The sequence below is a fragment of the Panthera uncia genome, chromosome B4 (genome assembly GCF_023721935.1).
Source record: "Panthera uncia isolate 11264 chromosome B4, Puncia_PCG_1.0, whole genome shotgun sequence".
NCBI lineage: Eukaryota > Metazoa > Chordata > Mammalia > Carnivora > Felidae > Panthera > Panthera uncia.
Window position 1 is genome coordinate 23601754 of NC_064809.1, and position 17590 is coordinate 23619343.

The window sequence follows — 17590 nt, forward strand, 5'->3', positions numbered from 1 at the left end:
GGCGCCCCTGTTTAAATCCTTTTTGATCAGTTCGTTAGCTGTCGTTATTTCCTGGAGATTGTTTTGAGGGGAATTCTTCTGTTTCATCATTTTGGATAGTTCCTGGAGTGGTGTGGAACTGTGGGGCACTTCCCCTGTGCTGCCTTGAATAACTTGCGTTGGTGGGCGGGGTGTAGTCAGACCTGAATTCTGCCCCCAGCCCACCGCTGGGGCCACAGTCAGACTGGTGTGTGCCTTCTCTTCCCCTCTCCTAGGGGCGGGATTCACTGTGGGATGGTGTGGCCCATCTGGGCTACTTGCACACTGCCAGGCTTGTGGTGCTGGGGATCTGGCGTATTAGCTGGGGTGGATCGGCAAGGTGCACAGGGGCGGGAGGGGCAGGCTCAGCTCACTTCTCCTTCGGTGATCCGCTTCCGGAGGGGCCCTGCGGCACCGGGAGGGAGTCAGACGTGCCGCCAGAGGGATGGGTCCGCAGAAGCACAGCATTGGGTGTTTTTGTGGTGCAAGCAAGTTCCCCAGCAGGAACTGGTTCCCTTTGGGATTTTGGCTGGGGGATGGGCGAGGGAGATGGCACTGGCGAGCACCTTTGTTCCCCGCCAAGCTGAGCTCTTTCGTCTGGGGCTCAACAACTCTCCCTCCCATTGTCCTCTAGTCCTCCTGCTCTCTCCAAGCAGAGCTGTTAACTTATAACCTCCCAGATGTTAAGTCCCGCTTGCTGTCAGAACACACTCCGTCCAGCCCCTCCACTTTTGCAAGCCAGACTCGGGGGGCTCTGCTTGGCTGGTGGGCTGCCCCTCTGCCCCAGCTCCCTCCCACCAGTCCATGTAGCACGCAGCGCCTCTCCGTCCTTCCTACCGTCTTCTGTGGGCCTCGTCTGCTCTTGGCTGCAGAGAATCTGTTCTGCAAGTCTTCTGGCAGTTTTCTGGGTTATTTAGGCAGGTGTAGGTGGAATCTAAGTGATCAGCAGAATGCGGTGAGCCCAGAGTCCTCCTACGCTGCCATCTCTGGTATAGGCTTTTTTCGATTACTGAAAATGCTTTTAACAGAGCAGACAGTTTTTAATTTTAATGAAGTCCAGTTTATCCATCATTTCTTTCATGGTTCATGACTTTGTTGTTGTATCTAAAAAGTCATTACCATATCCAGCATCAGCTCTTCTTTTATTTGATCTTCTAAGAGTTTTATAGTTTTGTGTTTTACACATTTAGGTCTATGACCCATTTTGAGTTAATTTTTGTGGACGGTGTAAGGTCTGCATTTGGATTTTTTTTTTTTTTTTTGGTCTTTGCTTCATTGTATTGTCTTAACTACTTTGTCAGGAATCAGTGGTGGGGTACCTGGGTGGCTCAGTTAAGCCTCCGACTTCTGCTCAGGTCATGATCTCATGGTCTGTGAGTTCGAGCCCTGCATTGGGCTCTGTGCTGACAGCTCAGAGCCTGGAGCCTGCTTCAGATTCTGTGTCTCCTTCTCTCCCAGCCCTCCCCTGCTCATTCTCTGTCTCTCTGTCTCTCTCAAAAATAAATAAATATTTTAAAAAAAATTTTTTAAAGGATCAGTGGACTATATTCTGGGCTCTCCATCTGTCTCATTGATCTATTTGTCTCTTGTGTTTTTGTCAATACCTCACTGTCTGGATTTTGAAAGCTCCATAAGAATTCTTGAAGTCAGGCAATATCAGTCCTTTAAATTTTTTTCTTGTTAAATACTGAGTTGGCCCTTCTGGGTCTTTTGCTTCTCCATATAAACTTTAGAATCTGTTTGTTAGTATCCACAAAATAACTTGCTGGGATTTTAGGTGGGATTGATTTTGTATTTAACCTGTACCCTGCAGACTCGCTATAATTGCTTACTAGTTTGAGGAATTTTTTTGTCAATTCTTTAGCATTTTCTATACAGATGATAAAGTCATCTGTGAAGAAAGACTGTTTTATTTCTCCCCTCTCAAACTGTAGGCATGAGTTAGGACTTCCAGTGCAATATTGAAAAGCAGGTGAGAGGGGACATCTTTACCTTGTTCTTGATCTTAGTGTGAAAACTTTCAGTTTCTCAACATTAAATATGATTTTATCTGTAGGTTTTTTTGTGGATATTCTGCACCAAGTTGATGAAGTTCCCCTCTATTCCTAGTTTACTGAGAGTTTTTGTCATGAATGGCTTTTGGATTTTATCAAATGCTTTTTGTGCATCTATTGGTATGATCATGTGATTTTTCTTCTTTAGCCTGTTGATATGATAGAATACATGGATTGATTTTTGAACATCCAACGAACCATGCATGTGTACCTGGGATATATCCCACTTGGTCATGGTGTATAATTCTGTTTATTCATTGCTGGATTCAATTTGCTAATGTTTTGTTGAGGATTTTTTCACTTATGTTCATGAGAGATATTAGTCTATAGTTTCTTATAATATCTTTATTTGGTTTTTGTATTAGGGTAATTCTAGCCTCATTGAATGAGTTTAAGTGTTCACTTTGCTTCTGCCTTCTGAAAGGGATTGTAGAGAATTGGTATAAATTCTGCATGAAGTATTTGGCATAATTCACCAGTGAACCCATCTGGACCTTTCTAGTTTGGAAGATTGTTAATTATTGATTCAACTTCTTTAATAGATTTTGAGCCTATTTAAATGATCTGTTTCTTCTTGTGTGAGTTTTGAAATATTGGGTCTTTCAAAGAATTGGTCCATTTCATCTCAGTTTTGAGGGATTGAGTTGCTTATAGTATCCTTTTATTATCCTTTTAATTTCAGTGGGACCTTTGGTGATTGAGGTCCCTTCTTTTATTTCTATTACTAGTAACTTTCGTTTTCTTTTTTTTTTTCTTTTCCTTAGCCAGACTAGGAGCTTATTTTTTTGTTGTTGTTGTTGTTTTGTTTTTTTGTAAAGCTTTTGGTTTCATTGATCTTTCTGTACTAAATTCTGGTTTCTAATTTCATTGATTTCTGCTCTATTTCTTATTTCTTTTCTTCTGCTTACTTTGGGTTTAATTTGCTCATTTTCTAGTTTCCTAAAATGAAAACTTATTGTTTTTAGATCTGTTTTCTTTTTAATATATGCATTCAATGCTATGAATAGCTGTCTAAACAGTGCTTTCGCTGCATCCCACAAATTTGGTAAGTTGTATTTTCATTCTCACCCAATTCAAAATATTTTAAAATTTCTTTTAATATTTCTCTTTTGACCCATGTGCTATTTAGAACTACATTGTTTAATCTCCACATATTTTGGAATTTTCTGGTTATATTTCTGTTATTGACTTCTAGTTTAATTCCATTGTGGTCTAAGAGCAGAGATATATGATGTCAGTTATTGTTAATTTGTTAAGGTGTGTTTTATGGCTTAAGATGTGGTCTGTCTTGGTGAATGTTCTATATGAGTTTGAGAAGAATGTGAATTCTGCTGTTGTTGGGTGAAGTAGTCTATATCAGTTATATCCAGTTGATTGATGTTATTGGTGCATTCACCTGTATCCTTACTGCTTTTCTTCTGCCTATGGGATCTGTCCAGTTTTGAGAGACATGCATTCTTCTGTTTCTCCTTGCAGTTCTATTAGTTTTTGTCTCACATAGTTTCATGTTCCACTGTCATGTCCATAAACATGAAGGATTATTATGTCTCTTGGAGAAGTGAACCCCTTATCATTATTGTAATATACTTCTTAATCCCTGAGAACTTCCTTGCTTTGAAGTCTGCTCTGTCTGAAATTAATATAGCTGTTCCAGCTTTCTTTTGATTAATGTTAGCATGGTATATTCTTCTTTATCCATTTATTTATATTTAAAGTGAGTTTCTTGCAGACAACATATGTATAGGTCTTATTTTTTGATCCCTCTAACAATTTGTTTTTTTTTTTTAATTTTTTTTAACGGTTTTTTTAATTTATTTTTGAGACAGAGAGAGACAGAGCATGAACAGGGGAGGGTCAGAGAGAGGGAGACACAGAATCTGAAACAGGCTCCAGGCTCTGAGCTGTCAGCACAGAGCCCGACGCAGAGCTCGAACTCACGGACCGCGAGATCATGACCTGAGCCGAAGTCGGCCGCTTAACCGACTGAGCCACCCAGGCGCCCCTAACAATTTGTTTTTAATTGGTATATTTAAACCATTGATGTTCAGAGTGATTACTGATATAGTTGGATTAATATCTGTTATATTTGTTAATTCTTTCTAATTGTTGCCCTTGTTCTTTGTTCCTATTTGTGTTTCCCATTCTTTTTCTGCATTTTGTCATTTTAATTGAGCATTTTCTGTCATTCCATTTTCTCTCCTTTCTTAGCGTATTTTGGTAATATTTATTGTTTTTTAGTTTTTTAGTGGTTGCCTTAGAGTTTTTAATATATATTTACCACTAATGTAAGTCTACTTTCAAATAACACTAGAGTCAGCACCCTATAATAACAAAATAATCCTAATTTCTCTCTCCAGTCCCTTGTATCACTGTTATCATTGATTTTATAATATGTAAGCATATATATACATGTATATATATACATATATGCATATGCATACATAATTGAATAAATTATTACTGTTATTCCCTTATTTGTATTATTCCAGGATCTGGGGAATGCTGTTAATATGTAGACCACAGAATAATGTAATTTGAGAGTCCTAAGAAACAGATTTCTCATGCAAGTGAGCCCCAGAAAAAAACATTTAACAAAGTAGTTAAAGACTTTGGAATGAAACAGCCCTGATTTGAATCCAATTTAGCCATCAGCTGTATGAGCTGAGGGAAGAATGGTAACCCCTCTAAGTCTCAGTGTCCATGATTGTAAAATGATGGGAGCCCATGAGTAACTAGGGGGCTGTGGCAGGTAAATGAGATAATGTAGCACTTATGACCATCTGGTATGCTGTATATATAATTAATTTGTTTTTCTGTGTAAACTATAAGAGGTTATGGATTTTTGACTGTTTCACTCCTGCTACATTCTAGTGTCTAGAACAATGCCTAATAGTCCCTCACAAACATGCATTGAATGATTCATATAAAGTGGTTAGTCGTGTCTGGAATTTAATGACAGTGGTTGTTGAAAATAATGACGACAATAATAAAAAGCCTAAATCAAATTTTCTGGGAAGCCCATGTTAACACTCACAGTTGTTCTGATAATTATATTGCCAAGTAATTTTAAATTAGTAAATATTCTTACTAATCCCCTTACTGAAAATGTCTTCTTTTTTCAGTGGAGAAAAAAATTTTCATATTTTTTACTATATCTATGCTGGATTAGCTGAAAAGAAGAAACTAGCCCATTACAAATTGCCTGAAAATAAGCCTCCCAGGTAAGGTTACCACCTTATACAAGGTGGTACTTGTATAAAGTAATATTTTCACTTCTGATTGAACTTTAGATTTTGACCCATCCTTTCATATTTTTTTCAGGTATCTACAAAATGATCACCTCAGAACAGTACAGGATATGATGAATAATACTTTCTATAAATCCCAATATGAATTAATTGAGCAATGTTTCAAAGTCATAGGTTTTACAATGGAGGTAAGTATGAAAGACATTTGGAACCTCTTTAGGAAATATCATTTTGTCATCACTAATGGTAAGAATGAGCATTTATTGAGTGATTAATATATGCCAGGCATTGTACTAAGTGTTTTATGTGAATCATTCTTTTAATTACTGAAACAACCTTACAGAATAACGAGAATACTTACCAGAATGTTACAGTATTTACTTCATATGTAAAGAGATGGTGGCCATGACATATAATTGAATTTCATTTTGTTCTGAATCTTTAATTTATATTTGCATCTCCCATATATATTACATTTTGCATAAATACCTAAATGGGAGCGCTAGTGGAGTCTTTTTTTAGTGCAGTTTTTTAATACAACTTTATTAAGATGTAATTCACATACCATACAAGTCAGCCATTTAGAGGGTACATTTTAATGACTTTTAGTATATTCAGAATTATGCATCCATCATCATAATCATTTTTAGAATATTTTCATGTTCTAAATTTTTCACTCCCAAAAGAAACATGCTAGTGATTAGGAGTTCCTCCTCATTCTTACCCATTTTTGCTTTCTGTCACCATGGATCATTTTATTCTGGACATTTCACATAAACAGAGTGATGCAATACATCATCCTGTGTGACTAGCTTCTCTCATTTAACATAGTAATGTTTTCAAGGTGCACGCATGTTGGATGGAGCATGTATCAGTAGTTCATTTCTTTTCATTGTTGAATAATACCTCATTTTATGGATATACTTGATGTTACTTATCCGGTCATCAGTTGATAGACATTTGGGTTGTTTCCATTTGGGGGCTATCATGAATAATGCAGCTATGAACACTCATGTACAATTTTTTGTGTGGACGTAAGCTTCCATTTCTCTTTGGTGTATACCTAGGAGTGGAACTACTGAGTCATAGGGTAACACTGTGTTGAACCTTTTGAGGAACTGCTAGACTGTTTTCCAAAGCAGCTGCACTAGTTTACATTCTAACCAGCAGTATGCAAAGTTTCCAGTTTCTCCATATCCTCCCCAACATTTACTATTATCTCTCTTTTTTATTATAGCCATCCTAGTAGGTATGAAGTGGTACCTTATTGTGGTTTTGATTTGCATTTACCTAATGGCTTATGACCCTGAACTTCTTTACGTGTACTTATTGGTCATTTATGTATCTTGTGTGAAGAAATGTCTATTCATACCCTTTACCTTTTTAAAAAATTGGGTTGCGTTTTTATTATTGAATTGTTAAGGATTATTTATGTTGTAAATACAAGTCCCTTATCAGATAAGTGATTTGCAAAAATTGTCTCCCTTTTGTTGTCTTTGTACCTTCTTTTTTCTTTTTTCTTTTTTTTTTAATCTTTCATTTTGAGAGATAAAGAGAGAGAGACAGAGCACAGGGCAGGGAGGAATAGAGACAGAGAGAGGCACAGAATCCAAAGCAGGCTCCAGGTTCTGAGCTATCAGCACAGAGCCCAACGCAGGGCCCAAACTCACAAATTGCGAGATCATGACCTGAGCCGAAGTCGGACACTTAAATGACTGAGCCACCCAGACGCTCCTATTATCTTTTCACTTTCTTGATGGTGTCCTTTGCAAGTATACATGTTTTTAATTTTTATGATGTCCAGTTTATCCATTTGTCTTTTGTTGCTTGTTATTTTTGTGTCATATATAGGAAACTATTGACTCATCCAAAGTCACAGAAATTCATACCTAAATATTCTTCCAGGAGCTGTATTGTTTTCACTCTTGCATACAGGTTACTGTTCCACTTTGGGTTAATATTTGTGTCTGATGTGAGATAGCTTCTTTTGCATGTAGATATTCAGTTGTACCACAACCATCTGTTGAAGACTATTCTTTCTCCATTGCTGGGTTTGGCATCCTTGTGAAAATCAGTTGACCATAGAGGCACCTGGGTCGCTCAGTAGGTTAAGCATCTGACTTCAGCTCAGGTCATGATCTCACTGTTCCTGAGTTTGAGCCCCACATCGGGCTCTCTGCTTTCAGCACAGACCCACTTCAGAACCTCTGTCCCCCTCTCTCTCTGCCCCTGCCCCCTGTGCTCATATGCACTCTCTCTCTCTCTCTCTGTCTCTAAAATAAATAAACATTTAAAAAAAGAAAATTGAGGTACCTTGGTGTCTCAGTCAGTTAAGCATCTGATTCTTGATTTCAGCTTAGGTCATGATCCCATGGTTCATGAGATCAAGCCCTACGGGAGGCTTTGTGCTGACAATGATGAGCCCACTTGGGATTCTCTCTGTTCCTCTCTCTCTCTGCTTCTCCCCAACTCACTCTCTCTCCCTCTCTCAAAATAAATAAACTTAAAAAAAAAAAGAAAGAAAGAAGGGGCACCTGGTGGCTCAGTTGGTTAAGTGTCCGACTTTGCTTGGGTCATGATCTCACGGTTCATGAGTTTGAGCCCCGCGTCAGGCTCTGTGCTGACAGCTTGGAGCCTGGAGCCTGCTTCAGATTCTGTGTCTCCCTCTCCCTCTGTCCCTCACCCACTCACTCTGTCTCTGTCTCTCAAACATAAATAAACATTTTTAAAAATTAAAAAAAAAAAGATCAGTTGACCATAAATGTATAGATTTATTTCTGAACTCTCAGTTCTATTATAATTACCTCTACGTGTTTCTGCTAGTCCCATGCTTGATTACTGTGGCTTTGTAATAAGTTTTGAAATTGGAAAGTGTGATTCCCCTAACTTTGTTCTTTTTCCCAATTGTTTTGAGTCCCTGGAATTTCTATGTGAATTTGAGGATCGGCTTGTCACTTTCTAGCGCAGCCTTTTATAAGACTTCTTTTTTGTTCATCTTGCTCTTCCCCATCTCACCCCCTCCATCCATATCTGCTCTTTTTCCCTTTCCCCAGCAAATGGATGTTAACAACTCAGCATTTATAATCCAGCATTTCATATTTATCTCCTTGCTTATTAAGTACTGCTTATAGACACCATGTATACATGTGTAAACACACATGTACATGCACATGAATCTGGAGGGATGGGCATTGTTTTATTAATATGGTATTATATACATATACATATGTACATATGCATACATATATATACATTCATTCTCAGGCCAGTTAACATACAGTATAGTCTTGTCTTCAGGAATAGAACCCAGTGATTCATCACTTACATATAACACCCAGTGCTCATCCCAACAAGTGCCCTCCTTAATGTCCATCACCTACCTCCCCTACCCCCTCAACCCTCCCCATCAACCCTCAGTTCTCTATATTTAAGTGTCTCTTATGGTTTGCCTCCCTCTCTGTTTATATCTTATTTTTCCTTCCCTTCCTCTATGATCATCTGTTAATTTTCTCAAATTCCACATGAGTGAAATCATGTGGTGTCTGTTTTTCTCTGGCTGACTTATTTTACTTAGCATAATACCCTCCATTTCCATCTACGTTGTTGCAGATGGCAAGATTTCATTCTTTTCATCACCAAGTAGTGTGTGTGTGTGTGTGTGTGTGTGTGTGCGCACCATCTTCTTAATCCATTCATCAGTTGATGGACAGTGGGCTCTTTCCATAATTTGATTGTTGTTGATAGCACTGGTATAAATATTGGGGTGCATGTGCCCCTTTGAATCAGCATTTTTGTATCCTTTGGATAAATTCCTAGGGGTGCAATTGCTGGGTCGTAGGGTAGTTCTGTTTTTAATTTTTTGAGGAACCTCCATATTGTTTTCCTGAGTGGCTGCACCAGTTTGCATTCCCCACCCGCAGTGCAAAAGGGTTCCATTTTCTCCACATCCTCACCAACATCTGTTGTTTCTTGAGTTGTTAACTTTAGCCACTCTAACTGGTGTTACACACATTTTTCTATACCTGGTTTCTCTCACTCTGCAATACCTTGCGGAAATCCCTTCAAGTCACCTAGTGTAGCACTAAATCAGTCCTTTTAAATTAAATTTTTTTTTAATGTTTATTTATCTTTGAGAAAGACAGAGCATGAGCATGAGCAGGGGAGGGACAGAGAGAGAGGGCACAGAATCCAAAGCAGGCTCCAGGCTCTGAGCTTTCAGCACAGAGCCAACATGGGGGTCGAACCCACAAACCATGAGATCATGACCTGAGCCAAAGTCGGACACTTACGAACTGATCCACCCAAGTGCTCCTAATAAGTCCTCTTAAAGGCAACATAGTGTTCCATGGTATATACTACCATAATTTATTCTGCCATTCAGATATAACTGGGCATACAACTATTAATGTTTCTAAGTCTTTGTCACTGAACAAGGCCGTAATTTGTTTTTATTTCTTGGTGCTTTTATCTCAGTGGGATAGGTCCCTAGCAGTGGGATTGCTGGGTCATAGGGTATATGTATTTTAAATTTGAATATGAATTGTAAAATTGCTTTCTAACAACTATAAAACATTTGATATTTCTACCAGCAATGTATGTGAGTCCCCTACACCACCATCTCTGCCATGTGTTGTAGCTTTTTAAATATTTGGTAATCTGACGGGTGTATGTAACCTCTCATTTCAAGTTTGCATATCCTTAACTAAGAGTGAATTTGAGCATCTTTCCTTTTGTTAATTTTTTTTTTTTTTGTGTTAGCTGCTTGGATCTGCTTTTTATGAACATATATGTATGTATGTTGCCCTTTTATTGAGTCATTTCTATGTTTTATGCCAATTTGTTCTCATTGAATATTATTGACATTATATTTTTTTTATCATTTGTGTTTTAAATATGTTTTCAGTTATATGGCTGGTCCATGGCATACTTATACTTTTTTTTTCTTAACTTTTTGTCATTACTGTTACCATATAAAAATAGGGTTTTCATTTTTGTATATTCAGACAAGTCTTTTTTTTGTTTATAACATCTGGGTTCTAGTCTTGGTTTAGAAATTTTCCACTTTCTCTGGATTATACATGTAGACTCCTAGATTGTTTTGAAAGTTTAAAAACATATACTTAATATATTAAATATATTTGATCCATTTGAAATTAATTTTTTACATAGTGCCAAATGGGGTACCACTTTTATTCTCTTCCCTATGGAGACCCAGTCATGCCTCACTACGTTAGATAACTACCCTTTGCCTACTGGATTGACTTATCCTATATTAAAGTCTTATATAGAATGGAATCTCTTTCTGAGTCATTATTTTATCCACCAATCTATGTTTCTGTCTCTATATCAATATCCTGTTGACAATTACAGTGGTTTGATATTATATTTTTAGTAAAGCATCCTACCAAGAAAGGCATGTCCTCTTCTCACTTTCTTCTTTTTAATCCTTGCCTAAGCTAATGTCTGTCATTTGTTTCTCTGTATAGACTTTAAGATCAACTTATTCAGTTCTGAAAGCCCTGCTGGAATTCTAATGAGAATTGTATTAAATTTATTTAGTAACTTTTGTGGCATTGTTATTTTTATCATGTTATTTATGTTTTCTCATCACGGGTCATGACCTGCCTTTCTATTTGTTTAGATGTTGTTTGAGTTTTTAATAATTTATAGTTTTATTTATGTAGAACTTAAGCTTTTAGGTTTTTTTCCTAACCAGGTCATGGCTTTTGGTGTAATTCTAAATGTTTTTTTCTGCTAGTAGTCTTATGTAAATATATAATCATGTCATCAGCGAAAAGAAGAGTTTTATACTTTTTTCCTGTTATGTCAGTCATCTATTCTTTTGTGTACTTAGAGCATCTAAGACTTAGAGTCTAAGTCAGTATTAATTACAAATGATTATAACTTGTCTCCCTGTCTTGTTTCTGATTTTAAGTAAAATGGTTTCACTGTTTTGCTCTTATTTCTGATGAAGAGCATTTATCATAATAATTTCCTTTTATTGCTGCTTTGCTGAGGGCTGTTATTAGGAATCCTGCAGACTTTTATCAAATGCCTTTTCTTCATCAGTTGACATCATATTTTTCTACAGCACCTTGTTGACATCTATCATGTTGATAGATTTCTTGATATGTAAATATCCTTACGTTTCTGGAATAAATATAATGGAATCAAACTGTGCTTCTCTTTAGATTAAATTTCTGGATTACATTCCCTGGTGTTTTATTTAGAATTTTTGCATTTGTATTCATCAGTGAGATTTACCTACTGTTTTAGTTTTCTGTTATATCTTTATCAGATTTGCATATTAAAGGTATGCCAGTGAGCTTTTTATCTTTTTTCTTTGGCCTATAAAAGTTTAAATCAGAGTTAAAATTAGCTCCCAGTGTCTCTGAAGACATAAAGCACCTGGACACAGATACATAGGTCCTCTTCTATATAGAAATTTCCACGGAAGAGACCTAGTCAGCTGGGCCTTTTACAAGCACCCTAGGTTATTTCTATCATTAGAGAAGATTGGGGATCAGTGATATTTAAAACTTTGAATTAAGGTTAGATAAAATTCAGCCATATGTGCCTCTGGTCCTGGGCCTTTTTCATATTGGGTCTTTAATCAGCTTTCTGATTCTTCTGTGATACTTATCTATTTAAATTCTGTTTTCTTTTTGGGTTATCTGTATTTTGCTAAGAAATCATCATCAAATCTGATGCCATAGATATGACTGATGCTGTTTTCTGATGCTTTTAAGTTATTCTGGTTGTGTTTCCTTTTACATTCATTTATGTATGTTTGGCCTTAGTCTCTTTTTTATTTTAATTTTTTTTAATGTTTATTTTTAAGAGAGAGAGAGAAGGAGATAGAGCATGAGCGGAGGAGGGACAGAGAGAGAGGGAGACACACAATCTGAAGCAGGCTCCAGGCTCTGAGCTGTCAACACAGCTTGCAACCTGTGCTTGTAACCACTGGGCTTACAACTCCATAACCAGTAAATTGCAGTTCAAATAGGGAAACTCAGTGGCTCTGTGGTACCTAGGTAGCAAGGAGATGATTGAGGGGGACCTTCTCTCTGTTGACGCATTAAATAGCTTAATGCTGTAAAGTGGAACAAAGAAACCATTGTTTGATAAGATTTCTGAAGGTTTTCGAGGAAGCTTGTACTCTGTGCTTACCTATAATATGAAGAACTTTCTCCCAGCAAGACAGATGCCTGGTTCTTACAGTGGCCAGTGTGTGACTCTCATTCCCCTACTCCACCCTCATAAAAGAGAACAACAGCAAAGGTTGGCAGGGTGACTGGATGGATACATGAGGATGGGAGAATTTGCTTGACCAGTAGCAGCTTTTGCTGGAGAGCTGGGAGAGAAATGGTGAGGATGGCATATTGGTTGACAATCAAGTGATTATTAAGCTTATAGAATTCACTGTGGCTATCTCATGTAAGGAGTAGAGTGCTGTACATCCCTATATGTGCTCTGAGGTCAGAGTGTCGTATCATGTCGTATTGTGCTGAAAACTGTGCTGTTAACCTGACCTGACTACCTTTTGGGAGCAACATCTCAACTGTAGTATCTAGAGTCAGAGATAACCCTAATACATTTCCTAATAAAATAGATACTTTTATTATTGGCAAAATAAATGTGTTTGTTGTTGGTTCAGCTCTGGAAGCATGAGTTTCAGCCATGTTCCAGGTCCCCTTCTTATACTTCCTTCTGATGTCCCAAGCATCATAGGTGACCACTTGGGTCTTTTGCTCTCTGGCTTAAAGGACCAAGATCTTGTCCTCCTCTGAGTGTTTCAGCACAGTGTAAACCTAGATTGGCCGCATTGTGAGTAGAAATAGAATGTTTGCTGCTCTGCCAGCTGGCACGATACTAATTAGTTTAACCCTAACCCTACCCTGACCCCAGTCTCTCCCTGGGCACAACTGCTTCCCAGTGTACCTTTCTCACTCTACCTGGCAAAATTCACTTTCAAATCTGGCTCCTCCCCTTCTGCTATATCACTTTCCCTCCCTAACCCTGCCCTCACCCCCAGCTTGTACCTATAAAGACAAGTTGATTTAAGCCCGGGGGGTAATGGGGGTGAACTCCTGCCTCTTAAAGCAGAAGCCAACTGATTTGTGCATGCAGTAAATAGAGAAAAAGGCAGCATCTACCCTTTTCTCCAGTCTTTGGTCATAAGGTGAATGTTGCTCGTAGTAGGTGATCCTTTGGACGGTGCTCTGGCTCTGTGGGCTGACTGGTTTTGGGGGAAACAACAGAGGTTGACTGCATCTCAGGGCGTCCTCCAAACTAGAAGCATGTCATACAGGAGGCAAGCGGCTCCTGGTTCTGACCAGGGCTGGACCTCTTTGTAGCTCCTTTCCCGGGTGTTTGTCATCAGAAGAGCTTATCTTCTTAGCAGTTCCCTCCCCCAGAGGTTGCTATCTTAGAAGCAGGGAATCATTTTTAATTGGTTTGTTTACTTCTAAGCCCCTCTCATTAGAGACAGGGTTTTACTTATATTTGGTTCAGCTCCTTTCTTTTGCTTGGTAGAACCATATTTAGTAACACTGAAATGAAAGTAATTTTGCAGTTAACATCTACTGACAAATATAATTAATTTCTTTAAAACACAGTATTCTAAAACCACAGTATTCTAAACTTACACATACTCGGTGTTTATTGAGCATGCAAACATCTAAACATATAGTTTGGAATAAAGGAAAATATAAAATCTGTTTCTGGAGCAAAGCATAATCACTGCTCAATATCTTTTTTTAATTATTTTATTCTCTTTTTTAATTTTATTTTTTATTTTGAGAGGGGGTGGGTAGAGAGAGAGGGAGACAGAGAGTCTCAAGCAGGCCCCACCCGTATCATGAAACTGTGAGTGACTCAACTGAGTCACTCAGGTACCCCACTGTTAAATATCTCGTGAAGACTTGGTCCAGTTCAAGGTGACTCTCCTAGGATGTGGTATCTCCCATCTGAAAGCAGAGACTCAGAGAGTTAACAGGGCATATTGCCCAGGTTTGGAGACAGTAGAATTAAACTGAGTAGATGTTTATTTCCTTTTTATCCAAGCCCTGATGGTTTTGTTTGTTTGTTTGTTTGTTTGTTTGTTTGTTTTTTGTGGTTTTTTTTTGTTTGTTTCTCTTTTTGTTTTGTTTTGGTTTTTTTTTTTTTTTTTTGGAGTTGGGGCAGAGGGAGAGGGAGAAAGAATCTTAAGCAGGCTCTACACTAGGCATAGATCCCAGGGGCTGGGCAAGAGTCAGATGCTTAACCTACTAAGCCACCCAGGCACCCCTGGTTTTTTTTTAACTTCACTGGCTTTCTTGGATATTTCCTGTGGCAGTGGCTACTTCAGTTCCATTTTGGAAAGAGGCAACTTTCAATATCAAGTTAAGTAACATGATTCTCACACCCTCCAAGCATTGCTTGCTGCTTTCCCACTTCACTGGAGCAGAGTTGTGGTGATTCTCCAAGATGACCATCTCTTTCTCTCTCTCTCTCTCCCCCTCCCTTATCATTCTCTGATGGGTGTTGATAGTACCCATGGTAGATGTGTCCCTTTAAATATCCCTAGGGGTTGCATACAATTCACTTGTGCATTGGTGAGTCAACACAATGCAAAGGAATGACAGGCAAATCAAAAGCAGATCTTCTCTGAAAATCACACAAGTTGGAAACCTCTAAAACATTTTAAAACATATGATTTCCTAAGCCATTGTCCTGCCATGGTTTTAAAGTAAATGGTGACTAGTTTTATGATTCAACTCATCTAGAGAACATGTTTACTATGTCATGACAGGAGGTTTTGTTTTTCTTAGCACAGTGTCATTTGTTTCATGTCTAAGATGGGAATGCCTTTTTCTGCTTTAATTTTGCTTACATTTCTTATGATAGTCTAAAATAGCATTCTAATACATTTTCTTTGGATTACAAGTTATGACTATAGTTACAACAAAATACAGTTACAACAAAACTTGTGAAACAAGTTTTTAAGTATCTTAAGTGAATTTCTGTGAAATGCTTCATTTTAAAAAATTGGTTTGGGCTGGGGTGAGAGAGGCATATCAGTCTTTTTTAGTCATTTGATAATGATTTTAAAATAATAATAACTTGATACCTACTTGCCTTCATTCAAAATGCAGAAAATAAGTTATGATTCTAGTAGGTCCTAACTCAGCCAACACTAATGACCTGAACAAAATGAATGATGGGACCCAGGAAGACAGTTAAAATAACAATATTTCTGTACTAGGGAGTCAGCACCTGTGGGTTAAATTCCTTGACATGGCTTGTCTCTAGCTGTGTGTCCTTAGACCAATAACTAAACCTGTCTAGTGTGAGTTTCATTATCAATACAATAGGTTTCATTATCTGTGATTTGGTGACTAGAATTGAGGGCTATATAATTTTAATTCTAATCTTTGCAGATTGGTCATGTCATTTTATTGCTTTAAGTACGTGCGAAGTTCATCCTACACAGAGCAAATGTTAATATCCCTTGTATAGAAATTCACCTGCAAATGCTGACGGCAGGGCCTCTCCTTCTTTTCCTCTTGTCAGTTCCTGTTTGGCTGGTAATGTGGGCTCTGATAGTGTCCCTGCCTGTAGGTACCTGTCCCAGCCTGCTCCTCCCCATCCTGCCTTCTTTGTCCTTTCCCAGTGGCAGCATTAGCATCTTGACTATCCCAGGGCTAGACTGGGTAGTGCCACACCCCTCAGCCTGGGCTGTTGTCACTTTGTCACAGTCCACGGTGATTCCCACCTGCTTTGAAGCACAGGGATCGTCCTTTCTCACCACTCTCTTGAGCGGGGTGAAGAAAACTTTACTGTCACTTGATTGATGCAAAAGAAAACAGTTTGATGAGCATTAATTGAGTGCCTGCTGTGTAGGAATTAGAGATATGAATTAAGCAGAGTCTCTGTCCTCATTGAATTTATAATCTGATAGAAGACACATATGCTGAGCATAATGTCAATAAAATGTAATCAATTCCATGATAACAAACAGAGAATGTTATAGAAACATGAAGTCTAGTGGCTGGTCACTGAGAGGTTCTAAGAAGAGATTATAATGTGTGAAGAAGGAGAAAAAGAACATGAACTGGAACTAAGGTGTGAAAATGATGGGGAATTCTTAGAAACCTACAAGGAAGCAAGTAGATGAACCTACACTGACGTGTCATTATGATCCGAAGTTCATAGTTGACATTAGGATTCACTTTTGGTGAAAATGTAAGTTTTCAGTTCCTTTGGGTAAATACCATGGATCTCAGTTGTTTGATTGTGTGGTAAGAGTGTGTTTAGTTTTGTAGGAAACTGTCAAGCTGTCCACCAAGGTGGCTGTAACAGTTTGCATTCCCAGCAGCAATGAGTGAGAGTTCTTGTTGCTTCACATCCTGATCGGCATTTGGTGCTGTCAGTGTTTTTTTGGCTTTTGGCCAATCTGAAAGGTATGCCATGGTAACCCCTTGTGGTTTCCATTTACATTTCTCTGATGACGTATGATGTGGAACATCTTTCATATGCTTATTTTGCATCTGTACATCTTCTTTGGCAAGGTGTCTGTTAAGGTCTTTGACCCATTTTTTTAACCAGGTTTTTTTTTATTGTTTTTAAAAAAATTTATGTTTTGGATAACAATCCTTTATCAGATGTGCCTTTTGCAAATACTTTCTTTCAGTCCGTGGCTTGTCTTCTCATTCTCTTGACACATCTTTTATTTCAATTTGTGCATCTAACAATCTTTGTCTAAGAATAGAAACAACTTTCCGTCTGCTTTGTTCACTTAACTCATAACTTGTCCTAAACAGATATAATTAAGTTCTTTGCATGCCTGAAACTATGTAAAATTTAGTACATTTCAGTCTTTCAGATATTCTAAATGACTAACACAGCAGTCTTATCAGGATTGATAAGGACTTTCTAAACTTCCTAGTCATTTAACTAAATCTTAAACACTTCAACTTACTAGCCCTGAAAATATAATAATTTAAAATTACTAATGTAGAAGATCAAGTATTTTATATATTTGAATACACTTTGCAAATTATGTTATGCTTTTAAAATTAAAATCATAAGTATATTATCAAATAAGTATTTAAATTCAAGTCACAAAAGTTAATTGCCAGATTTTTTTTCTATGTCTCTAATATTATCTCAAAGGTTTTAAACAGTTAAGAATAAACACATTGAGGGAGCCTGGATGGCTTAGTCGGTTAAGTGTCCGATGTTGGCTCAGGTCATGATCTCGTGATTCATGGATTTGATCTCTGTGTT

General features: G+C 37.8%; 1 protein-coding gene across 1 annotated transcript in view; it reads left to right on the forward strand.

Moving 5' to 3' along the window:
- The window catches only part of MYO3A (myosin IIIA), a 243182-nt gene that overhangs the window by 125407 nt on the left and 100185 nt on the right, over positions 1–17590 (forward strand). The window contains exons 15-16 of the mRNA XM_049624722.1: positions 5195–5293; positions 5394–5508. Of these exons, the coding sequence (XP_049480679.1) occupies positions 5195–5293; positions 5394–5508 (214 nt within the window). The remainder of the gene's footprint in view (positions 1–5194; positions 5294–5393; positions 5509–17590) is intronic.